The sequence below is a fragment of the Aythya marila genome, assembly GCF_965140915.1.
Source record: "Aythya marila genome assembly, chromosome: 5".
Classification (NCBI taxonomy): domain Eukaryota; kingdom Metazoa; phylum Chordata; class Aves; order Anseriformes; family Anatidae; genus Aythya; species Aythya marila.
The window spans coordinates 52,969,044-52,993,375 of NC_139046.1; the positions used below are offsets into that span (position 1 = coordinate 52,969,044).

The 24,332-nt window shown below is 40.5% G+C and overlaps 1 protein-coding gene across 17 annotated transcripts in view; it reads left to right on the forward strand.

Annotated features, from left to right (window-relative positions):
- Positions 1 to 11: 11 nt before the first annotated feature.
- The window catches only part of CELF1 (CUGBP Elav-like family member 1), a 58,729-nt gene continuing 34,408 nt past the window's right edge, over positions 12 to 24,332 (forward strand). For 4 of the 17 annotated variants that reach the window (XM_082762626.1, XM_082762627.1, XM_082762628.1 and 1 more), the window contains exons 1-2: positions 12 to 225; positions 14,714 to 14,752. Coding sequence is in view for 8 of the 17 variants with exons in the window: in XM_082762631.1 (XP_082618757.1) it covers positions 24,081 to 24,130 (50 nt within the window). In the remaining 9 variants the exon portion in view is untranslated. Of the gene's footprint in view, positions 226 to 6,063; positions 6,158 to 14,713; positions 14,753 to 18,002; positions 18,040 to 24,046; positions 24,131 to 24,332 lie in introns of those variants that run through there. The other 13 variants (XM_082762631.1, XM_082762632.1, XM_082762635.1 and 10 more) reach the window with 8 other exon arrangements.

The following is a 24,332-nucleotide window of genomic DNA, read 5'->3' on the forward strand; positions in this document are numbered from 1 at the left end:
GGGCTCCGCCGCGTCCCTCCCCGCCTGTCCACCCCCCCGCCTAGGGCCCGGCGTGGTTGGTCCCGGAAGCGCCGCCATCTTGCGGAGCCGGCCTGAGGCGGCGCAGGGAGCAGCGGGGCGCGGGCGGATCCCCCCGGGGCAGGTGAGGGCGGCGGCCGCCAGGAGGAGCTCGGGCCGGGCACGGCCGGCGGGGAGCCCGCCGACAGCGCGACCCGCCTCGCGCAGGTAACGGCTGCCTTCCTCCTCCTCCCCCTCCTCCTCCTCTTCTTCCTCCTCCTCCTCCTCCTCCTCCCGCTGCTCCCCTCAGGCCGCCCGGCACCGGAGGCCTCCTCTTGCCGCAGCGCAGCGGGGCGCTGGCAGCGCCTCAGGCGGCTCCGGGCCTCGGGGGCGCTGCAGGTACGAGCGAGGCCCCCCGGGGGTGGGGAGCGGCCCCTTCCCTGCAGCCCTCCCGGGGCTGGGGGGCGGCTGCGGGTCCTCGCTAGGGGCTGCTGGGGGGGGTGGGGGTGCGGGGTGCTGGGAGGGAGCGGGGAGGAAGAGGAAAAAAGCAGGGAGAGCGGGAGAGAGCGGTCGTAAAGCGGCCGATAAGCGCGTGGAGGGGCGATAAAGGTTAATGACAGCGCCAGGCTTTTATAGGGAGGCTTTTATAATGAGGAGGAAGCAGAGAGGCAGCGTTACAGTAAAGCGTGGAGCCTTCGCTCTCCTGTAAATTCCTGAGGGATCGCGGTCCAGACGCTTTCACCTCCAAGGCACAGGCATTCTCCTCCGCCAGAAGTTGTCAGGGAGCATTTTTTTTTCTGATGTTGCAGCTTTCTCGTGTTGTGCCGCTCGAGTGTGGCCATTGGGCGTGTTTCGCTGGGAGCTCGCTGGTTTACGGTGCTCGCCGGGGATTTGCATCCTGAAGCATGCTTTGCTGCTGGTCTGCACGAGCTCGGACTTCCTGAGTGTCCTGATTTATTTATTTATTTAATTGCTTGTGTCTGTCTGTCCCTTCAGGCGTAGGTCTTTGAACTTGCAATCACAATAATTGCTAAATTATCTCCTGCTGCCTTTAGCTCTCGTTTCTATTGGTTTTCTATAGATCGGTTCATCAGATCCAGTAAAACTGTGTGTATTGATTTGGCATTGCTTATCCATAATAAACCTGCCACATTTTTTTTTTTTTTCTTCCCCATAGCTCTATTCGTGAGAGCTCTTCATAACGTGAGGTACTGTTCTTCCCAGCGTTGTGTTTGGACCCGAGTCTTTAAGAGGCAGCCTTGTTAGAAATAATACTGCTGTGGCAGATGTTTAAAAATACTTGTTCCTTTACTGTGTTATAGGAAATGTTAAGGGGGGTACAACTTGCATCCTGCAGCTTTATGTCCAGTTGCATCTCTGCTGATGAAGGGTCCTCCTGGGTAGGAGCACAGTTCTTATATCTGCTCGGGGACATGGGTGTGCCTATATGAACCGGCAGAACCCATAAGTAGGGATTTTAAAATATGATGATACGAGGGAATTTTTGTATTTTTTCTGAAGGTGTATGCTGTTCCCTTTCAGTTGGTGCTCACCTTCAAAATAATTGCTGGTATTTATTTAAAGGAAGTGTAGGGCTTCGCTTTTTTGAATGATTGTTCTGCAATTGGCGTGTTTTTCTTTCCATGTCTGAGTTTACGAGTAGACTGTTCCTTAACTGTTTCTTGTATCTCTTTCTGCAGTATGGCTATTGATTGTTATTTACGATATTTCTTCTTAATCTCATCCATTTGCCTTCTGGGTTCCTCTCACAAATCTCTTCAGAGGGCCTGCTCTAATTAAAGTTTTATTTCAGTGGGTTTCAGGGTACTTACTGAGCTAGATGAGAAGTAACATAAATTCTCCTTTCTGAAATTTCCTGGTTATTAGTCTCCAGCTAAGATCTAAGAACCCCCGATTGTTCTGGCTGTTGAAACAGAGGCTGTTGATCACGGATGTGTCCATGAGGCAGTCCAGTTTGCCAGCCAGTGTGTGAGATTTACCACTGAAACAGCAGTCATAGTCCAACAGGCTCAGATATGTTTCTGCATTCTTATTAATCAGTCTTGCCACAAATGTCTTAATGCTTTATTACAATCCAGGCATTTTCAATATTGTTCCTTGTCCTTTGGTTTACCATTCCCCAGGACTCTGTTCAGAGTTATTTGTTGCCTTGGTAACTGCCCTCAGGTGAGAAATATCATTTTTATACATTGATCAGTAGTTTGGTGGGCAAAAAACAGCCACAACGGTATAAATCAAAGCAAGATAAAATACTTAAACGTTTATTGGAATGGGAGTTGTAAATAGAGAAGAGTTATCTAGGCCCTCCAATTGTATTTTTCCATGAAGGTTTGCGACACGGTATCTTGAGTTGTTACTCTGTAGTGAGATTTCTTGGAGGCAAGAGAGCCTGTCTTTGTTGGAAGAAGTAACTGCTGGCTTTAATGCACTTCTTTCTGTCATTAGAGATGCCTGTGTCATATGGAAAAATTCAAGATACCACCTTGTCTGCTGTTGCTGTCTCCAACAGATTGTCCTGCCAAAATGCTTTGTGCTTGGGGCATAAATTCATACTTTCAAGCATAGATTTCCCGAAAGTGATTTGAACGTCATCTTGTTTACACCTGATTCAAAGCTAAAATATACATTAGGAGCAGGAAATTTGGCTAAGGTAAGGGAGAAAATGTAACCCGCTTTAAAGCTCCAGAGCAAATTAGGCTTTTCTCTAGGGACAAATAGCTCGCAAGTTTGAAGTGTGATAGGCAGAGCCGGCTTATTAGTTTATGACAGCAATAGTAGGGCACAGTCGTCATCCCAGGTGAAGGAAGTCTTCTTTCTGACATCTTGGGAAGTCTGAAACTTTCAGCCATCTTAGCTCTGTGTGCTGTAAAAGAAAAACCATTGCTGCTGACTGAATTCAGGATGAACAGTGAGCAAAGAGGAGCAAGTACTGAGGACTCCTAGTTGGACAGGCATCTTCACTAGTTTTCAGCTCATAGAAAAGCATTTTGGTTTTGGAGAAGCAGTTTGTGGTATGAGTGTGTGTGTTTGTGTACCGTGAGAAAGCCTTAGCCCAGAACCGGAATCGTGCTCCATGAGTGGTTACAAACTAAGATGATACAAACTGGGCTGAACTAACTGCAGCTGTTAGATTTTTCACATGAAGTTACTTAATATTTAAATAGTAATTTGGAATAACTGGTTTAGATATTGCTGAAATTCGGGAAAATGAGCAGACACTTTGGGTTCTTCATCCTTTTTAGCAGCACTCCTCAAAGAGGCCTTAAATGAGCGTATGAATTAGAGGATGAGTGATTGTTGAGTGTGTCATGCTTGTACATCTAGCAGGCTTTTTTTTTCCAGAAAAACGTTTTGTTATGGTTGCATATAATGTGTTCTCTCAGAACCTAATTCTCCATTCTCAGAAAAACTCAGTTGAATTATGTGGTGGCTTAGGTTGTTTTTACTTGAAATTACTTGGAGTTTTTCACAGCCTTGTTTTTCTTGCCTCCGTCAAAATTGGTCTTTCTGGAAGCTTTCCCTTCTATCTGCAGACTATTTCGTACTTTGCTCTTCACAATAATAATGTAATTCTTTGCCGCTGCATTTCGGTATTACGGGTGTCAAAGTAAAACCACAGTTCTTCAAATATCTTCTCTAAAATTCTTTTTTCACTGAATCCATGAATGTTTTTTGCTATTTTTGCCTTAAACTACACCATTGAAAAGAAATTGTAGCATATGCATGATATGCAGGGATCCTTCAGAGTCCCTTGGAAAGGGAAGATTTGTGCCTGTTCTCCCAGCGCAGAGGAGCTGTTTTTTATGAAGTCTGTAATTTTAATGAAGCATCTTAGCAGACAACATCCAAGTCCACATACAAAAAGGATAGCATCTTCCTTAATTTAATCTCTATAGAGATTTACAGGATGGACACCAAGTCTCTTAATATCAGCAACGTTTTACAAGGTAAAAGCTTTGATGAATGCTTCTTTTCTCTGAGAAAGCAATGAAATATTGGTCCTTCAGGAACAGAAAAAATATTTTGAATGTCACGTCTAGCTCTTGCAGTTCCTGTAGGCACAACAGTGTAAAATAAATTCTTCTCTCACTTGCAGTCTTAAATTCCCATGTAGAATGCTGTTTCAAAATTGTCTTGCCAAGTCACCTGCGCCTGATCATTATTTACTATCCAAAAATTCCTGTTTAAATGTAAACTTCAAATTTAAAAAAAAAAAAAAAAAGCCTTCAGAGCAATAGAGTCTTTGCGTGGTGGTCATAGGAGCTATTGCAAATGGCCATTGGGAATGGGCAATGTGCAGGAGCTCTGGAAAAGGGCTGTATATTTACCTTGCGAAGACACACTTTTTATTGCTCAGTAGTCTGTGATCTCTTGCTGGGTGATTTAGGAAAAGTGCAAATATCCTCATATTTATGGAGCAAAGCCACCCATATTACATTGTGGGCTGTGTATTCACTACCAGGGTTTGACCACTGTCAGAGGCTGGCTCTGGGTTGTGCTGTGTGTATTTCACAGTACAGAAGTTCCCGTGATGCTGATTCTCTGCTGCAGAATCTGCTTTAGAATTTCTTTGTTCTTTGAAGTATTTTCTGCTTCATTCAGTGCTAAATTCAATAGGAGTTTCATGATCGCTTTGAGGGAGCAGGACTAGGACATGTTCTGGATCCTATTTGTAAGGAAAATATTTCAAGATCTGCTTAGGCAGATGCTAACTCTTGAGTATACCAGTATGTTCCTGAGTTTGGAGGGAGCCTAAACCATTATCTCAGTCATGTGAAATATGAAAAATATCCAGCTTGGTGCTTCAAATACAAGAACTTTGCTGCTTATTGCAGGTCACGTTAATGGAACTGGCTGAGTAGTGCACTTGTTCTGAATTAGTTACCACACTGCAGGTGTAGCTGAAAGTTACAACCTCCATGTACACGAGAGAACTTTTCTGGTAACTTCTCTAAGATGGCTCCGCATCACCACATACGATGCGTGATATGCTAAATATAAGAAACAGGCAGCAGCATAAGGCAATAAACCTCTCGTACGAAAAATTATGTATTTGTATATAGATGAAAAATAATGTATTTGTATATAGATGAGACTGATTTTGAGTTTGCAGACTGTCACACCTGTGTACTAAAACATCCAGGGATTCCGCTGCATTTTTTTCTCCAAGTACTTAGGCATTTGAGTTTTCATTTAAGCTGATCTTATGTCTTTCTGTACCAGAACGTGAAAAGGGGCAGGAGGGGACGCTGCCTAGAGGTGGGTTTCTTCTGTTTTTATTTAAGAAGAATGCATAGCAGGAGGCTTGGTTTGTGTATAAGCATTGGCGTGAAGGGCCGCTAGGAAAGCAGACGTGGTATAGCAGGTCTCCAGTGTAGCTTGTATCAACCAGGGGGAAGGTTGTGCTTCTCAGTTCAGGAGAATAATTAAAAAGGGAGAAAGGGCTCAAAAAGATTACATTTACAGTAATTGCAAATTACAGTATTTTGATTTGGGGAGAAAAAAGTAAACCCAAAGAAGCTGGGTGTATATTTGCTTCCAAAAGTGACAAGGAGGACCAGACCGGTTCAGTACTTACTTGAAGCGCTGGTGAGTGTCGGGATTCCCTGGAAGGGAGGTTTTTTGTCCCGTGTCCGAGCTGCTGCCAGGTTCTGTTGGATGGAGAGTGTTGGGAATTTCTGTGTTACTGAGGTGGACTCGAGCAAAGTGGGTTTGGGCCAGTTTCCAAACAGTAACTCCTTCCTGAAGTTTGTACACTTCAATTTTTTTTTCCTCCTCTGCACGGTGTGACAGCGAGCGAGTGTGCGTGCGTGTGAAGGAACTTGTTGTAGCGATGGTCTCTTTCAGAGACCATGTATGGGTAAAGCACTTGGGCTAGTTCAGCTCCCTGCTCCTCCCTCCCTCCCTCTCGGAGAGCCGAGCAGAATCTATTCTGCTGAAACGCTCGTTCCACTTTCTGCTTTCTATATTTGTACAGCAGCAGCACGCTAGCTAGCAAGGCGCTGGGGCTGGCCTGGTGTGCGTTCGGCATTTGCCGAGCAGAATTGAGAGAGCCAGGGCTTACAGTCTCTGTCGTTCCGTCCGTCCGTCTGTCTGTCTGTCTCTGCGTCTCTGGGGAGGACTGGCATTCGAGTGAAAGGTGATCTGTTCGTGGATGTTTTGTTGTTTTTTTTTTATGTAAAATGCAGTTTGACCCAGCTGGGAGCCTAGGGACTGGGAGTGGAGGGGGGGAAGGCAGTTGTCTTGCAGGGAGGGTATGTAGTGGGTGGCAGTGGCATCAGCAGCGTAGTTTTTAACTCCAAAAGAGCTGCTGTCTTCTGGGATCAGGGCTTTCCTATCCCTACCTGCCTTGGGGAATGATTAGCCAGGGGCTGTATCTGGCCATAAAAGGTCTGTTGTCACTGTCAGCCATGAAGATTAATGGAAATTAGATCCTGTCCTGGAAGAACTTAACGCTGCCATTGCCTGTTGCGAGGGGGATTGATGAGCTAGACGCTGGCCAGCACAGTTTGAAGAGTTAGTGCTGGGAGATGGAGTTGTAGGAAATACCTTTTTAGGAAGAGCTGGGAACTTGTAGCTGGGACTTCCCTGGCTGTACATTTGCATAAACCTCGTATTAAGGCCCTGCATGTGCTGGGCTGGCTGTTCAGTTACTTTTTGTCAGCAGTAGGTCAGGTGAACAAATAGCACAGCAAGTCTGGCTGCTGGCAGTGCAGCACATGTTGATACGACGTTCTGTGAGTAGTGGAAGGGCGCTCAAAATAGTGGCAGCAACTGGATGCACCGTTAATGCCAGCGAGAAATTGAGAGGGGAAAAAAGGAAAATAGGATCCAAGTATTTTTTCAGTGATTTAAGGGATACTGCCCTTTACAAATTCTGCTGCCTTTTGGTTATCTATGCAAGCAGAAATCAGGCCTTTTGTTCCTGAAATTTGAGCAAAAGTGTTTCAATTGCGCAATAGAAGTAGCATCTTGTCAAAAATCTTTCTTGAGGACAATGCTCCAGAAACTTGGTCTGAATTATTTTCCTTTCCTGCCACTGCAGTGTCTCTAGCGTATTTCCTGCCAAGAAAGCTGTGTGTACCTCAAACTTGGAAGGAGCAAATTAAGGAGGTGAACTGGGGAATCCCACTGTGCCTGCAGGCAGGGAGCTGTGATTGATGTGTGACAGAGGCTCCTCTCAATCTTGGACTGCTTGAACTCAAGCAACTTTGTTGTGTGTCTGTTTTCAGATCCTTCTTTGTGTAACGGGGATACGGTGTGGTAATTTTTCCATCTTCATCTGGGAAACCTGTGAAATTCATTGTGAACACGCAACTTCCAGGCGGCTAAGCTTTCTTTCTTAAGTGTCCTTGCGCGTTTCCGAATTCTCACATCCTCTTAAAGCCCTCTGCCTTTCTTCCTACTTCTCTGCTTCCTGACTCCCCGACTGACATCCTTTTATTTATACTAGCCAGAACAAAGTGGCAAAAACAATGTCAACTGTTTCGAAGTTTACAGTAGCAATTAAAAGCGAATTTTAGCATTGTTTGACGCTGGTGATCAGGATTGTAAAATTGTATTCAACTTTTAAACATTCTCCCGTAGCATACTTCATTTTTTTTTTGCCCATTGTAGCAGGCATACAATTAGGCAGTTTCAAAGGCCACTTAGAAGTACATGTACGCTATTTCATATTAAAAAAAAATGTTTTTTGTCCATTCTATGAAAGATGCTATGATAAATGGCTAGAACACTGAAGAAATGCATGTTCACCAAATGCTTTGAGTAGGTGCAAGATAGAGCCAGGCTGTAGAATGGCACTAGGGGATTTAAATCTTCCATTTTGTAAAAATCTTCTTAACAGCACTTAAGAGTGACATTGTTCAGAGCCAAACTAAGCTGTCAGTGTGTTTTATGGGAGGTGGATGCTTTGAGTTGTGTAGTAAACTTGTCATGTACCTATTGTCTGCTAGTGCAAAAAGGGTGACTTCGTACTTCGCCTATTTCCAGAAGCTCCAGTGATTCATGTAGCAAAATGTAATGCTTTAGATGTGTAAGGACAGGAAATCCTATTTGGTGTATATACTTTGAGTTTAAGGGATAATACTTGTTAATCCATTCTGTTAATCCATTCTGGATTAACTGCATTATTATCTCGTACATAGAAACAGTTTCATCAAGGTTGGAGACAACTTTTATCTGGCATCCTTTGAAGGGCCTGAAAATCCACAGGAAGAGTCATTTTCTGTATTTTCTTATTACTTTTATTCTTTACTAAAATCTTTTTTTCTTAGAGCATCATAATCATGCAGTTGATGAATGACGTCATGTTAAGGGTGAATGGTTGGAAAGATTATGGAAATTTGGAATTAAGTCCAGCGTTCATTTGAAGTTAGCTAAATTTATAAAGGAATGTCTTTAATGGAAGAAGACCATGGATTAAAAAATTGGGACAGTAAAAGTAGTTGTATGGAAGTGTGCACACACTTATAAACCTTAGTGTTTTCCTAATAGAAATATTGGGGCCCTCATTGATTGGGGCCTTTAAAACTAAAAGGGATACATGAGTAGAGAATTAAGAGAAGTGCAGCACCTAAATCAGATGATGTAGTTCCACGAGTAATTTGAGCATATGCTGGTATTGCTCTGAAAAAAGCTTGTTCTGTCTTTCATGCGTTTTCCCTTTCCTTTGTGCTGCCAAGAGCATTTGTGAGGTTGTGCAGTGAATTGAATCCTGGAAGAAGTCTGGGTTAAAACTATTATTTTCCTGTTGTTGGTAGGAGAGATCAAACCTGGATCGCTTCCTTCCTCAGGTCCGTTACACAGAGGTGGCAATGGACGGCTGGGGAGGAAAGAGTTGTGCTCTATTCTTCTGGCAAGAGCTGTGAATTAAAATGGATCTGCAGGAGGATTATTTTAGCCTATTCTTGTGCATTTTCTCCCCATTTCTTTGTCTTTTCAAAGAGCTTATATCCAGTCTTCTCTAGAAACACAGCCTCCCCAAATTAGTTAAGAGTTGTGTTACCTGCAGTGACAAATATCATTTGGTCCTAGGCAGGAAGGTACTAGATGTTGTCACGTTGTCATAACTTATTTCACTATTTATGTGGTATCTGATGCATGCTATATTTGGTGCTGCTGTGCTGAGAAGCCTGCTAGTCTTTTTTGGGAAGAAATCGGTGAACATTCATAACAGGAGGATAAAGAAAAGATAGTGTGCTATGTTGATTGTTAAATGTGAATTTTTGATTCTGGAAGTATGAAGAACCTCCAGAATCTAGATGCAAGGTACAGAAACACAAAGAGAGAATGTGACAAGATATGTAAGAGGATTTTGTCTGCTTCGTGTCCTTAAGTAGCCAAAACTGTATTTATAGCACTTATTTTGTCATAAAGCTTCTGGAGTCTCCTCCTGCTAGCAGTGGAAAGCAGCTGATGTCATACTGTGCCTTCCAGGAAAAGGGAATGGAAAGAATTGATGGAGAAACGAGTGCAGAACGTCTGAAAATATGTGCTTGAAACTATGCGCAAGTTTTGAGCCTCCAGTTCTTGGCACAGCATGTGGACGGTTTTGATCCTTCCCACCCTCTTCTTCCCTCTCACCTCTCCTCAAAAGCCTGATTGGGTGACGGCTCCAGCCTCTGCAGCGGGGAACATTTATGGGGCCTTAGGAAGAGCACAAGAAGCGAGTGAAGCTGCCTTGGCACAGATGTCCCAGTGCATTAAACAAAAAATTAGCAGCCTGGATGGATGGGGGGTTTCAGGGTCTCCAAATGAGCCTTGAGGGTGGAGTAGAAGGCGACTGAAGTTGGTTGGAAAAAGTCTCTGAATGTTCTGTAGATGTTCATGGCAAAGCATGACAATTAAGCTTCTTCAGGCAGAGAAAAGTTTATCTTAAGCATGGTGCTGTATTTGTGAATGGTGCTCGGAAAAAAAAATGTTTCAGAGTGCTGCATGTTGTTATTTATTGATGTGTTTTCAGTGTGTTTTAGACTGAATTATTGCAGAGAAAAATGTGTTTCTAAAATACATGCAGTGGTTTTCATGATAAAGATCATGAATAAAGTATAAAGATGTTGAAAAGGTTGGTAAATATTGCCAAAAAAAAAAAGAAAAACTGTTACACAAGTGAGGACAAAAGAGAAACCTTTAGAAAGCTTGAGCTGAAGCTTGGGAAGAACTCCTTTGCAATGAAATAGATCTTACTGCACTTGGGTTTTTGAACAAAAGTCAGGACATTCCTAAGTTAATGTTCCCACGGCAACGTTGTGTTTGCCTCTGATGAAGAAATAGTATGAAATATTTTTGAGAGTTTCAGTTCTATACACTCAATGCTAAACCTCTCGAAGTGTTAATAAAAATTACCTGTTTTTGAAAGTTATTTGAATCAATATTCATTTTTTAAAATAGAACATTGACGCCAGTTCTTTGTGGATGTAAATGAGAATAATTTGGGTGTTATATCCATGTGCTTCTGCAAAGGACTTGGTGATGTGCTCGTTACCAAAAAAAAAAAAAAAAAAAAAAAAGTAAATAAATCACTGAGCTTATTTTTCCTCTTTAGTTTGCAGGCATGGCAATGGCAGGTTATGCATGGTAGAGTTCTTAGCAAGTATTTGTCTAGTATAAACCAAGTAAGGGACACACAAGCTTAAGGTAAATGAGTCTTTCTTAGTTGGGCTGCTTTGAAACAAAACACGAGTGTTTATCCTTCAACTTTTTGCACATGTGGAATTTCAGGCCTACTTAATTTCTTACTCAGATTCTGAATTTTAGAAACTGGGACGCCTCAAAATTGTTTTCTGTCTGAAGCTGACAGTAGATGCTGGGAATGGTCATGTGCACTCTGTCCTCTTTTACCCACTGGGTGCATCAGTACAGCATGGTGATGGCATTAGTTTCAGGATCTTTGTGAGGAGACTTAACCGCAGATCTTTTCCCTCTGTGTTTGAGTCTATTCTTTCTTGGATCACATGGAAACAAAGTACATACCTAGCTGTCCTTCTAACAGGCTTATTTCAACAAGGAGCTATGCAAGCTGTGTTTATAAACATTACACTTAGGAAAGTGAAAGTGTTAGTGTTTGAATCTTCTGGCTGAAATGGATGAGGTTGTTAAAGTTTAGTGCTGTTGCTTCTAGAAGTAGGCACCGTGTTTAAGCTGAGAATTTTGCTTCTGCTCAGTACACCTCAAACTTCTACCCCTAATAAGACATTAAACTGTGCTACAGCTGGCAGGCCTTCCTGGGGCACGTGCAGTATCCATCAAGCAATCAGGAGATTTCCCGTCTCCTTTTTTGTTCTGATCTGCGCTGATCCCCAGATGTGTACTTCTTTTATTCTGTGTTCTGTTCTTCCTATTGCATCTGTTAATCGAACAAATGTAAATTCTGACAGTTGACGGAGCTGTCGTGAGTAATTCAACTGGTCTAATTACTAGCTGTACAGATTGTCTGGTAACCTGGGTGCAGCTTAGTATTTTTGCCTGTGATGCTGAAGGAAATATTTGACAGCACTGGCTGCAGAAATAAAGTGAGCAGGCACAGTGACTGGGAGCTGGCATCGAGCACGGTGCTGAGAGGTTTGGGCAGTGTCAAGATTGCAGTGGAAGACGGGAAATTCTCAGATTAGAAAGTGTGTCTGCCTCTTGGGTGAATTTTTGGCACTGTAGGAGCCTCCAGGTCTGTCAGGTTTCTTCTTTCTATCTCTGTTGTCTTTCTGTCTCTTAAGCAATGCTTGCTAGAAAGTGGCGTACCCCCTGTGGGTTGGGACCCGAGCTGTGCAGTAAGTGAAACTTCACCTGCTTTGTGTAGGCCTTCCTCTTCACAGCCTCTACGCTCATGTTTCCAAGTGTTTTATATTGGTACTTAAAAGTGTATAAAACCACTGTGATGCCAGACGTAACACTGATTTATGTGAGAGATGGTTGGCATCAGGATGTATCTGAGATGGAGCTGTGTGGTCTGTTTTACCTGTTAGACTCTTTAATTGTAAATGGTAGTCTTGACATCCCACAAACATTAAATTCCTGGAAGGTGTAATCAGAAATCAGAACTAACTGGTCTAGACAAGTGCTGACTGTGACAGTATTATCATCGATCGGAATCCATTAATTGATCCGGTAATCGCTTACAGATGGTCCTGAGTGCTAGGGAGACTGAAGTTTCCCCACTAAGTAGCAGAGTGGTATTGCTAGGTTTATTGGGCTCATCTCCATCATCTAGTACTTAGTGGCCAGAGCCATATATTCTCATTACCAGCTGCAGTTCTGTTTGAGTTGTATGGCATAGAATAAGTTACAGCTGTTTGTTTATCACCAGGAGTAGTTTGTCACTCCAGGCTCTGGCAGGGCTGGGCATTAAACCTTCCTTTTTTTGACATGGACTTGTCGCGTGGCCTCATCGCTCCTCCCAGCTGTGCGTAGCAGGGGTTGGAAGCAGCATCTGGTGCAGGACATCAGTCAAGGAGGGTAACTGCTGGGAAAAGCATTGCCAAAGCCGTGATGTCCTGATTTACACCTATGAATTGTTTTGCTGTCCGCACAAGAACCTACGCTCAAGCAGCTACAAAAATGGTTAACTCAGCCTCTAATGCTCGGCTGGGGTCAGTCTGCAGTTTGCACTTAAAGCCTAATGCTGTGTCAGTTAATTACCAAAATTGCTCTGTTCCACACCTTGCTAGGTACGTGTCAGCTGTACGTGCCTTCATCTGAAGTATCCAAGTTCTGACTTCTTTTGAGAAGAAATAGGGTTGCCAGATTCTTTGGCCCTTGGGCTAGGTCTGTCTGTGTAAACTTGAATAAAGTATTCAGTGGGTTTATGTTCTGCATGCAATTACCAGCCACACTGAAACAATTTTGGTTTGAGAAACACTTATGATTTAAGAGTGTTCTCCTAGACAGGTGGTCATCAGGTTTGCTACTTGCTTTTATAAAGTTTTTATTGCGCTGGATTTTCTTTGATTCAATCAGATGTCTTCTATTTTCCAAAGGTATCAAGAGTTATGGGTTCCTCTGGCTATGTTAGCTGCACTTCATCTCCTTTGAAGTTTTTAAATTAGTTCTCTAATGTTACATAGTTATATGTGCTAAGGGAAGGTTTTCTTTCCAACATTTAAAAAGTTGTTTACTCTTGTATTCGTAGGCATTTACATGATTGGTGAGCTGTGTAGTTCAGGTTTTACTGAAAGTTCATTATCACAGCAATACAACTCAGCATTTACGACAACTCCATAGGCCTTAAATACCTTGCAAAGTCTGAGATTGAAAGGAGGAAAAAATAAAATTTGTATTACATGTTTTGAAGCTAGGGTCATTAGCAGAACTGTGAGATCATGTTTTGACCATAAATAAATATGCTTTAATTAAACTTAAAAAAAAGCAGTGGAACGTGGATGAGGTGAAAGGAGGTGTACTCAGGTAAAATATTTGCTAGTAGGAGGTAGTGCTATTTTGAAATGTTATGAATGTTTCTTCTGAATTCATTATTCTGAATATTATTCTGAAACCAAACAAAAATGTAAAGTATAAAAATGTAAACTGACCAGTAGTTAGTTTTCAGTCATATTCTAGAAAAGATAAATGAACTCATCACTTTGAAAATGCACATTTCAGATGACTAAATTAAATTTATCAGAATTCCTGGATTGGTTTTTATTTTTCTTAACTAGTGTTATAAGAAAACTCATTTTTTGTTGTGTTCAGGCTTATGAGTTCATTTATCGGGTATAATACTTAATTAAAACAATTGAATTAATTAGGAATGATTTTTAAAATGACTCTAAAATAAGGATATAAAATCTCAAGAGATCTCCCTCTGGAAAAGAAGGCATGAGTACATGTGACAAATATCCAGGTATATTAAAAGATAAGTTAGAAGAGGATAAGGATCACTTACGCACACTTCTGAAAGAATATAGAACAAAGGTTATGGAGAGGCCTGCAAAGCAGGGAAAATGTGGGCACTCACATAGCCTTGTAAAACTCTTCGCATTGCAGATGAATACTGGTTTTGGTTGTTTGCCTATAGATACGTAAGCAGACGTGGATTTTTTGTTAAATGTTGCTAGACAGCCATAAATGTAGTTCTGCAAAATAGCGTACAACCTAGGAAGAAGCAGAGAAGAAATTCTTAATAAATAAATACTTCCAAAATTTGTGTTTCGATATATGTTGGCTTGTGTTATGGGTCAATAGTTGAGTAGCATCCCCGACTTACGAGACGTTTGTGCAAAGAGTCTGTATAGTTCCTGTTTGATTTGCTTGAGAAATAACACTTGTTCCTTGTGGTGTTCTTTGTGTTACCTAAATCAGAGCTATTTTTCATACGCTCCCATCTCTACTGTCTTACATTAGAGTTCACATCTGCAGGGTCATTGTCATCTGTTAGTGCTGCTGCTCTCAAACTGTAATGTAGGTTAGGACTGTGTGTGCTGCTGGTGGTAACACTGCTTCTGTCTTGAGATGAAAAGCCATACAGGTAGGAGAAATCCACAGAATAGTAATAGGAAACAAGACATCTGCTGCCCCTTTCTTTTGTACCCTTCTATTTATTTATTTGAAGTCTAAATAAGATTGTTACCATCATATGATAACTTGTTACTAGAAATGGGCTTTCATGTTTCTCAGCTGTTTGCAGATGCAGTTCATGTTGTAATGATTGTTGTTATGATTCTAACTTGAGAGTTCTCAATGTTTCTTGTTTCTTTTCTTTTAGAGTGAAGACTGGAAGTGTTAGAGAGGTGCGTAGCTGCAGGTATGAACCAACTACAGTTTCTGTCCATCAGTTGCTTATTGGAGCTTCCTTTCAAAGGTTTAGACAAGTTGTCTTTACTTTCAGAGATATGTGGCCACTGTAGTGAGCTCAGCCTTAAGCTCTTTGTAATTTCCTGCCCTTGTGCTGCTAAAGGGAGTTGGAAGTGGTAACAACTTAGGACTGCAAGTACCAAATAACTATGCTTCTTTAGCTCCATGTGTAATTTAATAATGTTATAAGTACAGGTAACTACAAAGTAGAAATGTGTACCTTCATAGTTATTTCTTGGCCAGAATATATCTCAAGTTCTCTATACTATATATAACTAAAGGTTTTGGTTGGAAGAACTCCATGTGGACTGAGACAAATTTCATTATGTTCAGCATAACAGGAACGTGGTTGAGTGTGAAAATGTTTGGAGCCAAATGTGAGGATCTTCTGGTGCAATCCTGTTAATGTCTGAAGTCCAGCAAGGGTGTAATTTCATGAGCCAATTCCCCCTTCCTGCTTTACTCAATTCCCAGTGCTGATTATTTGATGGTGCCTGGTTCTCATGATAGTTTGACTGCATGGTCAACAGCCAGCTTGCTAACCCAATTAAAATCTCTCTCATGAGCAAGGTATTTCTCTGGTTTAGTGACTTGGACTTATTGACACTCCTTTGACCACACAATAAAAAAAAGACCAGTGTCTGTAACTGTGCAGCTTTAGGACAATCAACTCGTGACTGCTATGTTAAGTAACACTATCATGCTCAAATTGGGGTGATTGTTGCTATTCTGAGAATTACCTCTGCTATGGCAGAAATGTTTCAGATGTGCTTTAGTGTACAAACAGAGAAAGGAGGCTCTTTAATAAGTAATTAATATACTAGCCATGTCACTTTCCAACTCTCACACAGAATGTTGCTGATAGCTTTACCAAGGTCCTTAAGAGATGAAAAATGAATGCTTATTTCTGTTACAATAACAGTAGATCCTTTCCCTACCACACTCTTAAATCTAAAGTTTCTACAAGAAGGGGAGACAATGGCATTGACTGATGTACCTGTAGATATTAGGCGGTTAGTGACTGCAAAAAGCAAAAGAGTGGATAGGAAGGATGTGTTCCTTCTGTGCTATGTCCTTATCGAAGAACTCAGAAGTGTGGGTGGAGAGCAATGTCCCCTTACCGGCTTTGGTATGTTGACTTGCTCGTCCTGTCAAGACAGAAAAAAGAGCCAGGGGTATCTGTGGAAAAAATGGCCAGGGGCAGACACTTGCTGAAGAAAGCAGAACAAAATAAGATGTGTGGTCAGTGGAAAATCATGCATAATTTGATAGCTCATACAAGATGCCAGTCCTGCTGGCTAGTCTGGCTATTCCTTTAGGTGTAGTGATGCAGACAGAGAGTGTATGGGACTGACAAAACCTCCAGTAAGGAGCCTCTGGGCCCTGCTTGTGTTCTAGGCAAAGGATTCAGAGGAAATACTTGGCCCATGTAGATCCAATTTGGTAAGGTCTTAAGGAAATCAGTTTTCGAAGCCTTTACTGGGGTTCAAAGTATGCTCAGGGTGGGAGGAGAAGCCGTAACAACAGACTTGCATGAAAAATAAAACTAGCTGGGGAGGAGTGCTTGTGCAGTCTGTGATTGCTCCCCATCCAGAGCAGGATTAGAGAGATGAACCTCAGTAGGTTTAAAAATAGATACATTTTTAGAGTTTAATGTATCAAATATATGAAAAAAAGAGGCTATAATCATGTGTTGATTTCCTCTGAATATGGATGGATGCATACTTGAAAAAAAAAAATGTATTTTGTATTTCTTCAAACTGTGGGGACACAATGGTTGAAGAAACAGGTGCCAGAAGGAAAGGCACCTCTTTGTTCATAAGTTAGAATGCACTCAGTGGGGATTGAATTTTGATATTGCCTTGAGGAGAGATTTGTTTTCTATCCATGACCATTTGCTGTGATTTTCATAAATACACTGGTAAGGTTTTAGTCATGCCTATATTAGAAAGAAAACATATAATTTGTTTTTACAATGCATTATATCCAGCCTCTCTGTAGGTTATTCATTAGGGTAGAAATAGCTGAAGTTGGTATCCAAGAATACTTCATTTTTGAGTGATCTTTAGAAAACTGGCTTTTGTTTGGAAGTACCAGTTTGAGGGCATTGGTCTCCAGGCATTGTGGGTGTTGCACAACAAAACTCCTTTCCTAAGTGGCCAGCCCACTGTGGTTTACCCTTCCTGCTCCTTTGCTGCCTTATTAGGTCCATACAGAAAGTAGAAAAGAGAATGTTGGCATTTGTGGTTTTTTTTTTGTTGTTGTTTTTGTTTTTGTTTTTGTTTTTTTTTTTCTGAAGCATTTCTGTCTTTTCTGACAGTCTAATCTGTGATTAGACTGAGTTTTACAGACTTGTGAAATTTTGCCAATTACAAAACACAGTTCCAGAATCTGATGGTTTGGATTATGTAAATAACACAATCTTCAAATTATTTAAATATCAAATTACTCAATTTTGATTGCTGAAACTAAGCCACCAATTGGAACACCTCAGTTTGCAGTAAGATACATATTTTTTCGTCCTTATGAGGAAAAATCTTGAATTCATCTGTCTTAATGTGAATGTAGAAAGGTGTCCAAATGAAAGAGGATCAACATCCTCTTCTCTTTAACATCTAAGGTTATATAAATCCATATTAATTATATTAATACATTAATCCAAATTATATATACTCATTGCTTATTATACATACCAGTATAAAATGCCTCTTAGGATGAATTGAATAAAAAAACTGCCTAGAGATTGAGTCAGGGTAAAACTGTTGGAATTCTGATTAGAGTCTGGTTCAGAGAATTAAACTGAGGAGGAGTCAGCTTTGATTTGAGGTGAGGAATCGGCTGTCCTTTTAAAAAGCACTTGCCTTTGTTCCACACTTTTATGGTAGCTGCTGTCTCCAAGCAGACAAGTTTTTGAAATGGAGAGTTTACTCTGAGACTTGGGATTGGTCCTGGTATTCGGAAACTCTTATGCTACACTTTGCCAAAGCAAACTAAACAGTTATTCTTCTTGTCAAGTATTGCTGTTTTAAGAGGGCCTTGTGAGCACTGCTGGTTTCAGGAGTGAGGAACTCCTACCTTCTGTTATACTTGTCAAATCTACGTGCACTATGCTGATATTCTTCCAGGCAAACAAATTTGCCTTAACAGTGTTCAAATGCCCTGTGAATAGAAGAGAGAATGGTCGTACCTCCTGCTGCTCTGGCCCTCCTTTAGGATGCTGCTTTTGTTTTCCTGAAGGTAAAATAATTAATTGTTTGGCACCCCTGTGCCAAAAACCAGGGAAAGTCATACCTTGCCATGGGGCTAGCCAGTGCTCTAAGTAGAAATGATTATTGCAATGATTGCTATTTTAACTGCTTGTTACACTCTGCTGGAGCTGTCTGAGCTGCCTGTGAATTTTTCAGGTAATGTGCAAACCAAAGTTTTCATCTGGATAAAATAAAACGGGAGAGAAATATATATTTATATTTTTAACTGTAGTGTAATGTCAACTGTTCTTGTTTTGTAGCTGGTGCTATTAGAAGAAACAATTTAAGATTAAAGGACTTGTCAAAACAGCTTGCATGGCTGTTCTGATTGCTGCAAAGGACAATGAAACTTGAGACTTGTTGCTTTGTTTAGTCTGAAAGGTCTCTTGAAATTTAAAAAGGAAGGGGGGGGGGAAGCCTCTATCATATTTGTAGAAGTTTTTTAAACAGAACTGGCTGCTATTCTAGAAACAGTCAGGAAGGAGAGGCCTGTAAATTATTCAATAATATGAAGTTTGTTCCTTTCAGTTAAGATTATTTGTTATGTTCCTGGAGTAAAACAAACAAAAAACCTCACTCTCTCACCAGTTCTTGCTTCCTCTAAATTCTTTACACAAACATTTGATGTACTACTTGCAATAAACCTCGGCTAAAAGTATTTCTCGTGTGGGGTGATAGAACAGTCTTCAGATGTGGTATTGTCCTGGCGCTGTACATTCGGTTCTGCAGTCTCCCCTGGGTCCCATATGCAACTACATGGCAATGCTCTGTGTAAACGTAGCTGGTTGGCTTGCTCCTCGTAGCTCTGCGGTGTGTTTGGCTTGGAGAGAAGCAGACTGGTCAGAGCTTTCCAGGACCCAGTGGATTTCAAACTCCTTAGCAGAAGAATAATTTCTGGCTGTGTTTTAGTGGCAGGAAACTAACATAAAATGTGTAGTTGATTCTTTTTAAAGAATTCTGCGAATATTGCAGAGGTGACAAAATGTTTGTTTTTGGTGCATCTTCTTGACTGAGTCTAGAGCTGCAGATTCACGTTGTATAGTGAAAGACAGCAAAACTACAGGGCTCTTTGAAACCAGATTTCTAGGTCATACTTGTGTTTAGGTCTCCTTCAACTTCTTACACATATAAAATACTTCAACAGAATTGCTTGCAGGGTTGTTTCTTAGACAAAAGGCTGAAATATGTGAAGGTGAACTCCTGGCTGTTATCACAGACAGAAAGAGGGGAAAGGTTCTTCTGCTTTCAGCGCGTGGTAGCTTGCAGACATTAGTATTCAAATTCTTTTCTATGGAAGACTGGGCGCTGAAGTACAGGTGTTGTATACCATCCGCACTTCCAATTTGAGCAAGTCAGAATTCAGTTGATAAACATAAGAAAAAAAATAAAAAAAGGACAGAACACTTCAGGCAGCAGCAATGTTTTGTTCTGTTTCCATTTCCTTTTAGTAGTTCTGTAATTTCACAGGGCAGAGATGCATGTCCTTGCTTCTTGTATTCTTATTTCCTGCCTTGTCTCCTGCTCTGTGTTATATTGCAGCCTCTATTTCCTCTTACTATTGTTGTGGCCAAGCTACTCTTCCTAATTTCTCAAGGTTTTTTTCTATGTTGCCAGCGTGTCCACAAGTCTTTCAGATCTCTTAGGTATTTCTCTGTAGCTTGTCTCTTCCAAAACACGTAAGCATTGTTATGTTCTAGCACTGTAATGATAAAAACTCAAAATGCTTCCCAAACTGTCTGCTGGAATTTTGGCTGGTGTTTAAAAATAAATAAATAAATAAAAATTACTGAAGTAGTCTTTTGCGTGTCTTTCAATAGAGATTAAACGGTACCTGAAATTTTACAGTTATTGACAAAAAAATGAAAAAACAAGGCTTAAAAGATTAAATCCTTTATAGTTTTTTAATGGCTATATGGCTTTGTAAACAACAAGTTGGCAATGAGACTAGGAAACCTACAAGCATCTGCTTCAAAAGCAGTTGCCCTGGGATTCATACATCAATGCTGCTTCTTCATATCAATTATTAATTGTGAAGTGTCTTGCAAACAGGGATAAACACACAGTGATTACCTTGTCTTTGGTTTGACAAAATTAATTATTCTGGGGAGCCTGCATTAAGGCTTGCCATTATCTGTTCTACAAGTACAGCTGCTCTACTAGGTTGTCATGTGTTAATTGCTCCAAATTCATGATTTAGCCTTTTGGCAATTTGTTCATCTGCATATATGCCTCGTGTCTTTCATAGAATTCCTCTTCAGCCAGGTCTTTGTCTACTTTGCATCACAGTAAGTTTTACTGTGTTTTTTTTTTTTTTAGTGGTGTTTTGTTTTGTTTTGTTTTGTTTTTTTATGTTTTTTTATCCACTACTACTGCTACCACCGAGAAACAGCTGATAAAGCTGATTTTTGTCTCCTTCTATATTCCTTCTGTCTGAAGAAAAATGAGGAAATATGCCAGATAAAATTAGGAAACAAAACTTATCTGGAAGAGACCGTTACATTTTTACGAAAATTAACAGCTATGTTTTATTTATCTTTGGGGAGCAGGTGTTAGAAGGAAGCAGTGAAGCAACAAAGAAAAGATGGACTTCATCAGTAAATATTTTAATGTGAAGTTTTTCCTAACAGATTTTTTTTTATTGATGTCACTGTATTGTTTTAGTAGAATATTAACCTGATGGTGCATAGGTACTCTCCTTGAAAACAGGGTGGGCAGGTACTGGCTGCCGTTGGAAAAATGCCAGTATATACTGTGTATGTCACTGTACGTGGAGCTACTGTGATAGTTAAAATCCTTTGGAGTTTGCCTTTTTTTAAAAAAAAAAAAAAAAAAAAAAAAAAAAAGGGGGGGTAAGGATTCTGAAAATAATAGCTGTGATTTGTCTTTTTTTATTTATTTTTGAGCAACCTCAAACCAGAGAGCTTTGGAGGCTCTGTTTATTCTTCATTGCTCTAAGATAAGAAATTCCATGATTGGAGGTAGGTGCTAGACAAGCCCAAGGCATTGTCAGGAGGCAGTTTCCTGTCCAGTTCACTTGTTTCTTCATTTTTGTAATGCCTCTGCAAGGATTTCTAGTGTCATCACTGAAGTAGCAGACACAGCTGCAGCAGGTCAAGCACTAGGTTAGCAGCCTCATGCTGCTGTGTTAGCTGATGGCTGTGTCCTAAGAAAGTAAGAGGGTAGTGTTGTGCAGCTGTTCTGCCCTAGAGAAGCAGGGCATTGTCTGCAGAGCTGTGGGCCACTCACACTGCTGAAGTCTGATACCCACAACCCCACTAGTATATTCACAGCATGCTCATGTTTCCCCATTCAGGCAAGCAGATGAAGACAATGAAGGGAAAATTGCAGAAGTTTGGGAGCCACAGTCGTGCAGACTTTGAACTTCATTTATCTGCAATAAGAAGGAATTAAGGCTGATAATTCAGCTGTTTCTGAGTTCCTGTTACTAGCAGTTATTCCCAGAGCTGTACGTTGTTGCAGGTTTTTTTTGGCTTCTCGGATTTGAACAAATGGTGTAACCTGCTTCCTGGTAGATAAGTGCTCATGTTGCAGAGCTGTCATCTCCCATTTGGTGTAGTCCTCCTCAGGAGTAAGCCAGGTATTGAATATACCACAGATTGAGTTTATTTGGCAGTTACATGCTAACATACTGAAAGCAATTGCAAGGCATTGTAAAAGAAAGGGAAATGCATATATGTTGATCACGGTCTGTGCTGTAGAATTTCTGAAGGCCAGAGGTGTGATTTGTTATTTATTTTTGTTGCTTATGAAAACATTTGAATACATTGCCGGTAATAAGTTAGCATTTTTAATTAGCATTTACATAGTATATGTATAGTTCAGCTTTTGAGTAGTTTTAACAGCACAACTTTTCTTTTTCTTTTTCTGTTTTTTTTTTTTTTTTTTTTCCTGTAGTACTTTTTGCCCTTCCCTTCTCCCAATACACATTCATAGGATCTTTGACATGTTCCAGACTTCCTGCCTTCCACATTTGTAGAGAGTAATAATCTGTACTGTTTGTTTTCACCTTGTCACCACAAGACTGACCCAGCAATCTCTCAACCTCTGTTTTCAGTTTACAAGAACCTCACCTGTTGTGGGTTTGTCTGGTAGCTTCCAGCTACTAGTCCAGTCTGTCCTTGCACTCATGTAAGTTTATTGTATCTGCAGTATCCTGCCAGCAAGGAGTTTAAAAAATCTACTACCCTTTGCCTGAAAAAACATCTCCTTTCGTCCTCTGAGAGGAGGAATACTGATTTATCAGCCATTAAGATTTTGCTTTCTTACATGTCATTTGAAAAGTTGGTTAGCTTAGAGACATTATCCACTTGCAAAAATAGGCCACATGTAACCTATTTGAGCTGATACACGTGTTCACATTAGTGCTTGTTTCAAATAAAAGCCAGAAGGATGACATCTAGACTTGTCAGTCAAATGAGTGTGTGGCAGTCAACGGAGAACTGCTTGGCTTCATGTTGGCATGGGGTAATATTGTATATACACATTTTCCCTATTTGTTTTTACTTTTACATTATGGTCATTAAATTCTGTCAGAGCATTATTTGATTCCTGTTTGTACTTCCAGCAAAACAATGGCTTAAAGTCACTGACCTGTCTGAAGCCTCAGTGTTCGAGACTACTTTGCTGGTGCCTTTTGAGGAGCCCGCATACTAATGCGTGCATCACAGGGAGCAACCAGGAGGGACTGGATGTAGGTGTACAGCCTGTGCAGTCTGTGCTCCAGTCCAGAAGTATTTTGATTAATGGAAAGAAGTTGGATTAGTTGGGTTTTTATTAGCTTGTTTTTAAAGAAAACAATGCACAAGCCTTAATCTTTCCTGAAAAATTTGGAATTCACTTTTCATTTAAAAAAAAAAAAAAGCAGAGCAGTAAACATCTCAAGGCATTGAGTTCCTAAGCATTAAGTGAATGTGACAGTGCTTTGAGAAAGTCAAAACAAAACAGTCAGCTCCTTTCCTTTGTCTGGCATTGTGCTTGTAGCTCTGAACTAGTCCTGCTGTTGGCTGTTGAAGACATTGAAGGCTGTTGAGTTTCATTGGGTTTATTGTAAGGAGGTAAGATAACATCTGTAGGAACAGCTTTTTTTAGTTCTGCTTGTGGAATGCCTTGTCATGTTTGTAGGAATGCTTAGGTTTATTGTCTAGCAAACAATATTCTCATTTCTTTGTGTCTCAGGAAAGCATCTCTGCATCCTGATTGCCCTGTATAACATCTGGAAACAGAATTTTTGCATCAGGTCTGTACAGAAATGGGAAAACAGTGTTCTTTTCTATCACAGTTTGTAATCCCCGATGGTACTCTGAAAAAGCATCAAGTGGTAGGTCTTTTCTGACCAGCTTAGTTTAGAACCCCTTTGCACAACCAACTTAAACAGGTATTGGGCTTTATATGCTGCTTTGACACATCAGATTTGTGTTCATGGTTGCCACAGAAAGGCAACTGTGTTTTTAATCTACACAAAGTCTTCTCTGTTTTCACATGAAGAGTTTGTACTGGATATGTTGATTTAGAAAGGTAAAAAGTTGTGTCTGTTGAACTTGAGAAGTGCCACACTGGACTAGTAGAGTGCAGTCTAGATTTGTGTTTTGGTTCTCATAATGTGTAGTACTGTGTGCATTTGACAAACAGGTCTAAAATCTTACAAATGACTGATTAGTCTGTGTTTAAAGGTAAGATTACTTAGTTGTTCCTTACTAATGTTAGCTAGAAGGTGGTAGGTTTGTATATCCAGTATTTTGATCCATATAACCTATTGTTTATCTTTTTTTTGTTTTGTTTTGTTTATGTTTTTCTTTTTTTTTTTAAGTGGGAATTATATATATATATGTGCACTAGATAGAAGTGGAAAAATATATCCCTGTAAACAACCAGTGGTGCTCAAACCCCATCAATATTTTTCCAGGATTACAAAACTCACTGCTCCTAAATATTTTATCTATGAACTGAGTAAGAAGTTTTCTTTCTTCCAGGTTTCCGACTTGCCTTTGCAAGTCTCTTCTGCTTAGTGAAATGAGTGGCAGGAATTTTGTTTCAAGCCAATGTTGCACTGCAGTAAGAAGGTAGGAAGAACAGAAAGATTTCAAAAGAATAATATGTATTTAAGGAGTCCTGTAGCCAATTTAAAAGACAATGTATATGTGTGTGTTTTTTGTCTTTTTATAAACTCCACCGTTTGGGCTTCATTAGTATAACAAATTCATTCAGGTGTTAGTGCAATGCTTTACGTTCTTTTCCAGAAAGATAACCTCATTCTCAATTTAG